We start from the raw sequence: 12887 nt of genomic DNA, 5'->3' as shown, positions 1-12887 counted from the left end.
TCCGCAGCAGCATTAGACTTCTGAGATTCACCCATCCAAATACTAACCCCAGTAGACCTTACTTAGCTTCTGAGATCAGACACGGCCATCTGGCTGTTGCTTTCTGAGGTGGCTTCTCAGAAGAACATGAGCAACAAACCAACAAATAGACAAACAAACGTCTGCCTGGAAATTTACAGTCTGAAGTTTGACATAGGAATACAACAGAATTGGCATAGGGCCATCAAGGAAAAAACAGCAGAGAAAGAATAATCTCCATTAGATGAACATGCAGAGCCAAATTAGATTATATCAGCTATTCTAGGAATAGATTGCTCTGCTTCGGGGGGGTTTGTAAATAAATATTTATGGAATGTGTGTCTCTTTTAGGAAGCTTAATGTTGCAGTCCAGGGGATTAGTTGACTGCCAGGAATAAAGGGTGGATTGAGGCCCTCCAAAAAGTCAATTAAAACATTTCTTTTTGGACCCCACCTCTGCTGATGTTGTTGATTTGCTTCTTGCTTTACTGACCGGAAGATTTATAGCCTGTTTGCTAATACAATGTAGCAATATAGAAAAATAGATACCAGCCAATAGGTATTAGGACAATGCTATTGACATATATTTAATCTAAAACCTTGATCGAAAGCTAGAGAGATAAGCTATGAGTTTACCATGTAGCCCTGATTCTGATATACAGTTGAGTGCACATGGCATATATTTAGTGTGCTACCCAATAAAGGAGAAATTTTGTAGGTCAGTGGTGAAACGAGGGGTCTTTGATGCTTTCTGAGCTTGCTCATTTCATTCATTCATTCATTCATTCATTCATTCATGTCATGAAACGTCTGCAAGAAAACAAACAGAGAGCACCAAGGACCCCTCAGCGTCAAACGTGTTTGTTGCTGTTGAGAAAACTCCAACCTTTCCTTCCCTCAGTTTCAGATGATAGACTTTTTGTGCGAGGAAGTCTTAATTAAAAAAACACTTCAGAGGGTGAAAATCATTGCCCAGAGGATCATTGGTTGTCCTCTTCCCTCTTTGGAAGAGCTTTATAGCTCCCGTTGCCCTAAGAAAGTTCAAAACATTCTCAAAGATCCATCTCATCCTGGGAACCCTTTTCTTGAACTATTACCACCTGGCAGACGGTACAGGATAATAATAAAAACAAGCACAAATAGGCTGAAAAACAGCTTCTATCCCAGGGCTGTAGCTCTGTTGAATTCTGCTGTATATAGTGCAGTGTTGGTGCGGTGCTGGGGGTTTCGGTTCAGTGTGTGGAGTGTGAAGGATGTGTGTTTGTGTTTATTTTCATGGTCATGGATGTGCCCTGAAGATGGTGTTTGATTTCGTTGTACGAGGTGCAATGACAATAAAGTAAACTAAGCTAAACTAAACTAATTGTTGTGGGAATCCATGAGCACTTGAGAAGTCAGCATGAATGATCTCTCTGCTTCCCCAACAGTGTCTTTGTAAGGATGAACTATACCCGGCCATTGGCTTTTTTGGAAAGGGCTATGGAACAAATAATGAACCAATCAGGGGTTACATGCTGACATACCTCATCGCGGTTGGCTTCATCCTGATAGGTAAGATTGGCAAGGATCAGAGGTGGTATTCAGCCAGTTCTGACTGGTTCTGGAGAACCGATAGTGGAAATTTTGAGTAGTTCAGAGAACCAGCAAATCCTGCCCCGCCTCCATCTCTTCTCTGCCTCCCATTGAGTCCCAGCTGATTGGCTGGGTCTTCTTTGGTTGCCCTGCACAGGAGAACAGAGCTGGAAAGCAGGTTAGTGGGGTGGGGAGGGAATGGAGATTTTGCAGTATCCTTCCACCAGGAGTGGGGAGGGAATGGGGATTTTACAATATCCTTCCCCTGCCATGCCCATCAAGCCACGCCTACCAAGTCACGCCCACAGAACCACAGAAACATCACCCCATTCCTAAGAAGTCTGTAAGGGGCGTGCATAAGCGCACAATTGTGCCTACCGTCCCTGTCCTATTGTCCCCAATTATTAGTTCCTATTTCTTATATTTGAATTTATGTTTATTCTTATTTCTATTGTATTGTAAGCTTTTTGACAAAATAAATAAATTAATTAAAAAATAAAATAAAAAAGAACCAGTAGTAAAAAAATTTGAATCCCACCACTGGCAAAGATGTTCTTCAACACAAAGAATCTGGTCTTGCTCTTAGGAGATTTTGCTAACCAAAGAAGAGGAACCCGTTCCTTTGACAGTTTCCTGAAATAAAATGTTTCCTTCTGAAGTTCAGTTCTCAGAGTACTCTTTAGCAAGATTTATTGAGAGAGGGGGAAAAAAATAGTAAACTAAACAAGGCAGTCACTATGTCTGTAATCCAAAAGCCCTGTAATCCAAAGGCCCAGAGACAAACTTTCACAGAATATCACTTCCGGATAATGCCAACAGACTACAGGAGGTCCTCAACATATGACCACAATTGAAGCCCACATTTCTGTTGTTAAGTTGAGACTTTTGTTAAGTGAGTCTTGCCCCATTTTGCAACCTTTCTGTTCTGACCCAACCTGGTTCCAAGAGAGCAAACACAAGACAAAGGCAGCAGCCCCCACCTTTTAAGGTTTCATTCACGAATTCTATTTCTTCACAGATAAAAGGCTGCTTCCAACTAATTTGCTCCGACAAGAAAGAACCTTGCCAAGTTGTTCTTCAAGGCTGCCAAAAACCCACAGATAAGAAATAGTTTACAAGAGTTTTCAAATACTAACTATAATGTCCACGAGGCTGAGTTTCAGAGCGTCTTTGCCTTCTGCAAAGAACGCTTCTTCAAACCTGGCTTTTATCCTCTTGAGGGAGGGGCCATTACCTTGCAGCCTTACTCCCGAATCGCCCGTGCTGTTGTAGCTGCTCTTTCCTGTGAGTAGCCCTGCGCACACGCGCACTTGGCACAGGCTCCTCGGGAACCTCCTCAATCACTGCTGCCAACCCCCCACAATCTCTGAAGGCAGCAGTCCACTCCCAAATGGTCCTCGCCCCTCATCTGAGTCCTCGCTCTCCTCAGCCATCCACACCTGCTGCCAGTTAACCACAACACTTTCTTGCCACTGTTGGTAAATGAATCACTGCAGCTGATAAGTTGTTAAGTGAATGTGGCTGCCCCATTGACTTTGCTTGTCACAAGGTCGCGACACTGCAACCGTCATAAATATGAACCAGTTGCCAAGCATCTGAATTTTGATCATATGATCATGCAGACGCTACAAAGGTTGCAACTGTGAAAAATGGTCATAAGTTGACTTTTCTCAGTGCCGTTGTAATGTTGGTCACTAAATGAACTGTTGTAAGTCGAGGACTACCTGTATTTGGAAAGAAAATACAAAGAATTACCAATTATGCACCATTTTTAATAATTCGCAGGTAGAAGATCAGGTCCATGACTTATTACATTGCATTCCAAGGAATAATTACATTCCTGTGTTGGTATTAGCCCTAGAACTGTCAATCTGTCAACTTAAAATTGCAGACAGATAACATTCTACCACATTTCTATCCCCGAGTTGTGACTTCTGTGCTAAAATCCCTCCATTTTTTTTTATTGCCAAATGTCTGTGTTTTGAACAATATGCAGAAATAAACTCACTCTCTCTCTTTCCACCTTCTCTGCAGCGGAACTGAATGCCATCGCTCCCATCATCTCCAACTTCTTCCTCTGCTCCTACGCGCTCATCAATTTCAGCTGCTTCCATGCCTCTATCACCAACTCACCAGGTGAGGGCTTTCATCCCAGGGCTTAGCAGCAAAGATCACCCACCAACTTGGGTTCAAGATCTTCAGAGGTTTCCTTCCAGGAAACATAAAGTCAGTGAAGATCCTTTCTGAGTTCCTTCCTCTTCCTGTTAGGCTGCTGAGGACTCTTCCCTCTCTTATCTGATTGTTCTTTCCCCCACCACCTGAAGACATTCCCTCATACCATTACACATGCTGACCAGCCATCACTCTGCAACAAGGCAAAGCAAGGGTGTAATAAAGAGCCACGGTGGCACAGTGGTTAGAAGGCAGTATGGCAGGTTAACTCTGTTCACAGCCAGCAGTTCGATCCTGACTGGCTCAAGGTGAACTCAGCCTTCCATCCTTTCAAGGTTGGTGAAACGAGAACCCAGATAGTTGGGGGCAAAATGATGACTCTGTAAACACCTCAGAGAGGGCTGTAAACCACTGTGAAGTGGTATATAAAGTCTAAGTGCTATTGCTTGTGAAGAGAAGGAAGGAAGGAAGGAAGGAAGGAAGCAAGCAAGGAAGGAAGGAAGGAAGGAAGGAAGGAAGGAAGGAAGGAAGGAAGGAAGGAAGGAAAGGAAGGAAGGAAGGAAGGAAGGAAGGAAAGGAAGGAAGGAAAATGAAAAAGGAAGGAAGGGAAACGAGGAGAAGAAAGGAAGCTGTGGTGGCACAATGGTTAGATTGCAGTATTGCAGGCTAATTCTGCCCACTGTCAGCAATTCGATCCTGACTGGCTCAAGGTTGACTCAGCCTTCTGTCCTTCTGAGTTGGGTAAATGAGGACCCAGATTGTTAGAGACAATAGACTGACTTTTTAAACTGCTTAGAAAGGGCTGTAAAGCACTGTGAAGTGGTATATAAATCTTAAGTGCTATTGCTATTGCCCTTCCTTCCTTCCTTCCTTCCTTCCTTCCTTCCTTCCTTCCTTCCTGCCTGCCTGCCTGCCTGCCTGCCTGCCTGCCTGCCTGCCTGCCAGCCTGCCAGCCAGCCGGCCGGCCGGCCAGCCAGCCATGATGCACAGTGGTTAGAATGCAGTATTGCAGGCTAATTCTGCCCACTGTCAGCAGGTCGACCCTGACTGGCTCAAGGTGGACTCAGCCTTCCATCCTTCTGAGGTTGGTAAAATGAAGAACTAGATTGCTGGGGGCAATAGGCTGACATTTGTAAACTACGCAGAGAGGACTGTAAAGAACTATGAAGCGGTATATAAGTCTAAGTGCTATTGCTATAGCCCTTCCTTCCTTCCTTCCTTCCTTCCTTCCTTCCTTCCTTCCTTCCTTCCTTCCTTCCTTCCTTCCTTCCTTCCTTCCTTCCTTCCTTCCTTCCTTCCTTCCTTCCTTCCTCTGTCCCTTCCTTTCCTTGGTGACACATGGGTTAGAATGCAGTATTGGAGGGTGATTCTGCCCACTGCCAACAGTTCTATCCTGACCATCTCAAGGTCGACTCAGCCTTCCATCCTTCCAAAGTTGGTAAAATGAGGACCCAGATTGTTGGGGGCAACAGGCTGACTCTGTAAACAGCTTAGAGGGGGCTGTAAAAGAAATATGAAGGGGTATATTAGTCTAAGTGCTATTGCTATTTAGAGTATTTGAAGAGTTGTTTAAAAGTGCCTTATGAATGGACTCCTATCAAGTATTTTTCCCCTTCAGGTTGGAGACCCTCCTTTAGGTATTATAGCAAGTGGGCAGCTCTGTTTGGGGCCATCATTTCTGTCATTATCATGTTCCTGCTAACCTGGTGGGCTGCCCTCATCGCTATTGGGGTTGTGGTGTTCTTGCTTGGATACGTTCTTTACAAGAAGCCTGGTATGTGCCTCCTATTTTTTTTATATACATATAAATTAAAAAACTGCTCAATAAAACAATGAACTGATCTGAGGTAATAACTGTTTTGTCCCCTCAGGCGTTAACTGGGGCTCATCTGTTCAAGCCGGTTCCTATAACATGGCGCTGAATTATTCCGTGAGTCTCAACGAGGTAGATGACCATATTAAAAATTACAGGTAAGGTTTTGTGAGCCACTGGGTTTCCATGGGCGACCCTGCCGGTGAGGTTAAGTGTACCTCCCCTGATCTGCAAAAGTTTACCAAAATCAGCTTTTCCCTGCAAGAATCTTGGTGCTTGGTAGAAATCCCAAACTCCATTTTTCCATCCATTGTTTGGCTACACAATTTGCCCATGGTTCCATCCATCAGGAAGATCCATGTTGCAAATTCAGATGCAACTATGTGAATGAGGACAAAACAAGGGCAAAGGGAGGTTGATGGGCCTCCCTGCCTTGCCCTTCAGCTGAGAAAACATGGACATTTGTACACCACTGGTAGCTGCTTGTTGCAATTGTCCTTCTTTGGTCCTTTCTGGAACCCAACAGCAGTCACACAGAAGGACTGGACCGGTTCCATGCAAATAGTTAAGTACTAATATCTCCTTGTTCTATCTTCAGGCCTCAATGCCTTGTCCTAACTGGTCCTCCCAACTTCCGCCCAGCCCTGGTTGATTTTGTGGGCACTTTTACGAAAAATTTGAGTCTGATGATCTGTGGAAATGTGTTGATCGTGAGTATTTGTTCCTACCAGATAACTCAGAAAGTGCAGGTCTGTGCTGTCCATCTAATTTCCATTGTCTACCTACCTATTTTGTCTGTGTCCATCTGTCTGTCCATCCATCCAGCTATCCAGCTATCTAGCTATTCTCTCTCTCTTTCTCTCTCCCTCCCTCCCCCTCCCCTCTCTCATAAAAGACAATATTTATAGCTTGGAGTTGAAATGAGAGAGTCTTTGGTGCTTTCTCAGCTTGCTTTTTTTCTTGCAGACATTTAATTACCATCTGTCTGTCCTCTCTGTCTCTATCCTCCTCCTCCTCCTCCTCCTCTTTCTCTCTCTCTAATTTATCTTAACCGTCTCCATTCTTTTTTTTAAAGAAAAAATTATTTCAGTTTTCCACATTTTAAAAACATCTTTTTTTTAGTGAACAGCATGATTCCAGGTTTTTACATTTCCATACAAACATGATCTTGATTACATTTTCATCTTTCATCTTTAGTTTCGTATCTTACCATTACTTTACATATTTTATCAAATATTTTCCTCAAGCTTATTTTATAAATTTTCAGTTCATTTCTTAACCCATTTCTTTTAACTTTAAATAAGTCTCATATCTTCATATTCATTGTATTTTGTACCTTTATTTGCAATTTCATCACAAATTCTTAATTCATCAGTTCAAAAATTCCATCTCAATTCAAACATTTCAAAAAAAAAAAAAGTTTCCCCCACAATTACCAATTGGAGTGTGCCACCCCTATACCTTACTTATCATTTAATTAGTTCCCCTTTAAATCCCAGTAGTCATTTAATTTTTTAATTAAAAGTTAATAACAATAGTCTCCTAGCAACTACACAACATACATACCTTTTAAGTCAGATTCTGCATGGTACTTTCACCTTCAATTACATCAAAAACATTTATAATTTCCAAAAAAAAAAAAGTTAATCTATTGAATTCATCATAAAAACTGATATTGCTCATTACAACAATCCTCATAGTTCATTTCAACTATATTCTATAAATTCATTAAACATAGTTAATAAACATCATAATTTCTTTAACCATCTCCATTCTTAAAGATGATTGCATCTGATCATAGAAGAAACAGGATATCTCCGTAACTGTTTTTTTTAGCTGCATTTCCAATTCATCTGAAAAAGTTTAGAGAGACCTCAGCACTGCTGAAGTCTCAAATTGGTGACTCCAGGGATGGAACGGATTGTGGCCCTTGGCTTCCTCCGACGCTTGAATGTTGGCTCGTGAGGAAAAGAAACAGCAGCCTTAATTTTAGCTGGGACATAATGCTCCCTTTGCTAAGGACCTGAAACTGCACCCAGCAGGCTTCAAGTAACAAAAAGCAGCTTTTAAGGGCTGGCGGGTGTCCATTTCATCAGCTTCAGTGGCTTGCCTCCAAGCAAGATCCTTTGCTATCCAAACAGCAGGTTGCTAACCAATCAAATCTTCCCCTCCACCATTTATACAGTCAATGATCAAAAATCAGGAGGAGTCTGGCTGTGAAAATGTGTGCCCTCTAATAAAATTAGTCTGAAAAAGTGCTATCAGAACTTCAGATCTGGAGTAGCAAAGGATTAAGGCAGCTATACCGGATCATCAAATGTATAGCCCCCAAGTACTTGTCTTCAGCTTTCATGATAACTGCAGAGGCCAAGAGGAACACAAATTATGGCTGTGAAGTGTGATAACAAAGCCAGCACTTGGCTTTCAACAACCGTTCTTCTGGAACAATCCCCAGCTAATTAAGCAAGAATGAATGAATGAATGAATGAATGACTGCTAGATTGGTTTTCATCTGCAGTTTGAATTGCCAGGATAAAAATAGACAATTTTGGAGAAGAGAAAATGCCATCTTCGTAGGACATTCCGCTCTGGAGATGCGCCACCATTAATCAATCTTTCTTTTCTTTAATTTCTTGGGAAGGACCATTTCAATAGGTAAATGTTTGAATCCTGTACGTAATTAGGCCAGCAAAGTGCTTTTTAAAAAATACCAAGTAGCTAAGAGAGGCGTATAAATCTTAGTTTTGACAGGAAAGGCTATATGAGCAGGCTATTCTAGGTGGAGCCATTGCTGTAGAAACCAAAACTTCTTGTAGGAGAAAAGTCTGCCTTGTCCCAATTTGCTTAATAAAATCTCAGAATTGTTTACTTTAGCCCACTTTCTTGTGTAATAAAAAAAGCAGATAATCCACTAAGCCACTGCTAAATTTATCATGGGTAACTATTAAACAAGTTTAGCATGTTGGACTACTTTTTTAAGCATGTTGTATGAACAAAGCCCATGAGTCTTTCTCTTGGACTCAGTGCTCAGGATTCATAGAAGCCCGTGGTTTGTTTAATGACATATTGCCTACGTCACAACTTACTGACTGAATTAGCAGTTTGCAGACTAGAATTACTGGACTGAAGCAAAACACTAATCCAAATTCAAACCATGTTCAGCTTCAGCTTTATGTTAAATGCTTAGCTTGGTAGGAGCACCTAACACATTTTGACCATTTCCTAACAACTAAACTGGGTTTTGAAACCCTGAAATTGATAGTTGGACTTTATGTGTGACGTAGCAATAGTAATAGCACTTATATACTGCTTTACAATGCTTTACAGCTCTCTCTAAGTGGCTTACAGAGTCAGTATATTGCCCCCAACAATCTAGGTCCTCATTTTATCCACCCCAGAAGGATGGAAGGCTGAGTCAACCTTGAGCCAGTCAGGATCAAACTGCCAAACTGCTGGCAGCCGGCAGTCAGCAGAAGTATCTGCAGTATTGCACTCTAACCACAGCACCACCATGGCTCTTTCTTCCATGTACATAAAGAATAGAGCTCAATTGTGTGTTTGTGGTCACTACCTTGGCTTTTCAATCCTGCAGTTGCAGATGGTCCTGCGTAGATCACATTTCAATAGAAAATAAGATATGTAAAGCACTGATGATGTTAGCTAGCTGGGTAATGAAATGTCTGCAAGAAAAAACAACCAAGCTCAGAGAGCACTGAGAATACCACATTTCTTCTAGTCTTCCTGTAACTGTGACTCCTTCTTATGCTTCTCTCCCACAGGGGCCCTGCAGACAAGCAAATGCTGAAGTGGGACTTGCTTCCAAAGGCCACATCAAATGGCTGACCAAACGAAAGATCAAAGCTTTCTACACAGGCATCTTAGCAGAGGACTTGAGAACTGGAGCACAAATCCTTATGCAGGTAAAATCAAGCTTGGAGTCTTGAGATGCTAATCACACCCAGGGCTACCTGAACGGCAATCACTTGCTTGAGGAATTCTTATGTGCTTTTTAATAAAAACTTTGCTCTTATAATCTATACTAATTCTTGGGTCTTCCTACCATAGCTTGCACTATCCACTAAGCTAAGAATAGAATAGAATAGAAATAATAGAATATGATAGAATAAAACAGAATAGAAATAAGAACAGAATAGAACAGAAAAATTAGAATAGAATAGAAAATAGAATAGAACAGAAATAATATAGTAGAACAGAATAGAAATAAGAGTAGAGTAGGGTAAAGTAGAGTAGAGTAGAGTAGAATAGAATAGAATAGAGCTGGAAGGGATCTTGGAGGTCATCTAGTCCAGTTGTCACCAACCTTTTGGACCTCAGGGACCACCAAACTCATAATTTTAAATCCCAGGGACCACTAACCAGTTCTGTGGGCATGGCCTAATTTGTGGGTGTGACTTGGTGGTCATGTGATTGGCTGGGCATGACTTGTATGTAAATATGATAAATATTTTTATAAATATTGAATTATTTTATTAAAAAAGAGCAACTTTTACCCAAAATCAGGCAAAGCAGGCAAGCAGATTGAGTTGCTCACAGAATCATTCAGTGATCTATCTACCTGCCATCAGCTACCTGAGTCTGTCAGATAAAATTTGCTTGCCGTGAGTCTGTGCTGAATAATACGAAGGGAGGTTCGACTGTGCTTAAAAGCAGAGCCGAAGATCTAAAGACTAGCTAGAAAGCAAGAAATCCAACCATTTCCTATTTCCTAGCTAATCTAAATTTCCCGGCACAGCAGAACAGCTGCTGATGGTCAGAAAAACAAAAAATAGCAATTTAGCAGGCAAGTTTGCCGGGTAAGGAGTGAGTGGGCCGGGAGGGTTCCTGCAGGCCACGTGGGCAGCACAACCTTGTGTTTCTGCGCAGCCTGGATTAATTGCTTTGGGGGTGGTGGTGCTCTGGGGGTGAGATTTCTCTGCGGCCCACCAAAATTTTCTCATGGCCCACCAGTGGGCCGCAGGCCAGTGGTTGGTGACCGCTGTTCTACTCCAGCCCCCTGCTCAATCAAGAGAACCTATACTATTTCAGACAGGTGACTGTCCAGTCTCCTCTTAAAAACCTTCAGTGATGGAGCAGCCACAATTTCTGGAGACAATTTCTGTTCCACTGGTTAATTGTCCTCACTGTTAGGAAGTTTCTCCTTAATTCCACCTTGCTTCTCTTTGACTAGTTTCCAACTATTATTTCTTGTATTTCTTGTAAATAAATAATTTTTATTTGTTCCTTTGTTTAAAGTTATTATAGCGCGCCCCCCCCCCAACCCTACAGACTGGCCACATGATCACGGAAATGTCTTTGGACAGCGCTGGCTCAATGGCCTTGAAATGGAGATGAGAAACGCCCCCTAAAGTTCGCAACAACTAGTGGTGTAAAATCTGCAGGGATTCCTTCCTAGGCTATGAATAGAAGACAAAGTTTTCCTCCCCCCTGGAAGGAGGTTTCGAAGTATCTATAACAGAGCTACTTTGTTCTTTATACCATCCATCTTGTAAATTTGCAGGATTTTCTGCCCCCCTCCACCATGTATATGTATACATTCGAACTAGAGTGTCATGTTTCTCTGTGTCATATATGTGTGTGTATGTGGCTATATGCAAAATGGTTTTCCTTTGAGAGCTGAATGCAGTGAAATTTCATTGTAATGTATTCTGATTAGTGTACATTTAAAGTGACAATAAAGATTCTATTCTGTTCTGTTCTATTCCATTCCATTCCATTCTATTCTATTCTGTTCTGTTACTTTCTGTTCTGTTCTATTCTGTTCTATTCCTATTCTATTCTATTCTATTCTATTCTATTCTATTCTATTCTATTCTATTCTATTCTATTCTATTCTATTCTATTCTATTCTATTCTATTCTATTCTATTCCATTCCATTCCATTCCATTCCATTCCACTCCATTCATTATTCTATTCTATTCTATTCTATTCTATTCTATTCTATTCTATTCTATTCTCTCTTCTCTTCTAATGTTCTTATTCTATTCTATATGTATACATTCGAACTAGAGTGTCATGTTTCTCTGTGTCATATATGTGTGTGTATGTGGCTATATGCAAAATGGTTTTCCTTTGAGAGCTGAATGCAGTGAAATTTCATTGTAATGTATTCTGATTAGTGTACATTTAAAGTGACAATAAAGATTCTATTCTATTCTATTCTATTCTATTCTATTCTATTCTATTCTATTCTATTCTATTCTATTCTATTCTATTCTATTCTATTCTATTCCATTCCATTCCACTCCATTCATTATTCTATTCTATTCTATTCTATTCTATTCTATTCTATTCTATTCTATTCTATTCCATTCCATTCCATTCCATTCCATTCCATTCCATTCATTATTCTATTCTATTCTATTCTATTCTATTCTATTCTATTCTATTCTATTCTATTCTATTCTATTCTATTCTATTCTTCTCTCTCTTCTCTTCTAATGTTCTTATTCTATTCTATTCTATTCTCTCTTCTCTTCTCTTCTCTTCTCTTCTCTTCTCTTCTCTTCTCTTCTCTTCTCTTCTCTTCTCTTCTCTTCTCTTCTCTTCTCTCTTCTCTTCTCTTCTCATGTTCTTATTCTACTCTACTCTACTCTACTCTACTCTACTCTACTCTACTCTACTCTACTCTACTCTACTCTACTCTACTCTACTCTACTCCATTCCATTCCATTCCATTGCATTCTTCCCTTACCTTCCTTTCCCTTCCATTGTGAGCAGAGGGATTGGTAACAATGAATGTGGTCAATATTTTTACCCTAAAAGTCATTTTTTTTCTTGATAAAGGCCTCAGGTCTTGGGAAAATGAAACCTAATATTCTTGTGCTTGGATATAAGAATAACTGGCAGGCAGCACATCCTCAGACAGTAGAAGAATATATTGGGATTCTGCAGTAAGTACAACTGGCCATTGCCTTAAAAATCTTCTAAGCCATACTTCCTGAATCTAGTCTTCTCAAAAGGTCTTGAAGTCCCAGATGGTCTTCAGGAAAATGTTATAAATCACTTGGAACTATCTTTGGTTGCATTCTCCCTGTCTGGATAACTTACTGGAGTAATGCACACCCTTGAAACTTAAATACTGAGTGGATTTTGCATCTCTCCAAAAATTGTATTACGATTTTCAGCTCTTTAAATAAATCACAATACATTCCGACATGAGGAAATTGAGAGAAGATGCTATTAGAAAGGCATATTTGGCTTTCTTTCTTTCTTTCTTTCTTTCTTTCTTTCTTTCTTTCTTTCTTTCTTTCTTTCTTTCTTTCTTTCTTTCTTTCTTTCTTTCTTTCTTTC

The 12887-nt window shown here is 40.7% G+C and overlaps 1 protein-coding gene across 1 annotated transcript in view; it reads left to right on the top strand.

Moving 5' to 3' along the window:
* SLC12A3 (solute carrier family 12 member 3) overlaps window positions 1–12887 on the top strand; it is a 41092-nt gene that overhangs the window by 14440 nt on the left and 13765 nt on the right. The window contains exons 12-18 of the mRNA XM_087971303.1: window positions 1446–1569; window positions 3625–3726; window positions 5381–5536; window positions 5634–5733; window positions 6174–6285; window positions 9355–9495; window positions 12381–12487. Coding sequence (XP_087827429.1) covers window positions 1446–1569; window positions 3625–3726; window positions 5381–5536; window positions 5634–5733; window positions 6174–6285; window positions 9355–9495; window positions 12381–12487 — 842 coding nt within the window. The remainder of the gene's footprint in view (window positions 1–1445; window positions 1570–3624; window positions 3727–5380; window positions 5537–5633; window positions 5734–6173; window positions 6286–9354; window positions 9496–12380; window positions 12488–12887) is intronic.

This window comes from Notechis scutatus, chromosome 9 (assembly GCF_049901735.1).
Source record: "Notechis scutatus isolate UNSWTSFEM ecotype Mainland chromosome 9, rNotScu1.2, whole genome shotgun sequence".
NCBI lineage: Eukaryota > Metazoa > Chordata > Lepidosauria > Squamata > Elapidae > Notechis > Notechis scutatus.
Note: the sequence above shows the minus strand (reverse complement) of the source record. Positions and strands in the feature narration are given on the sequence as shown.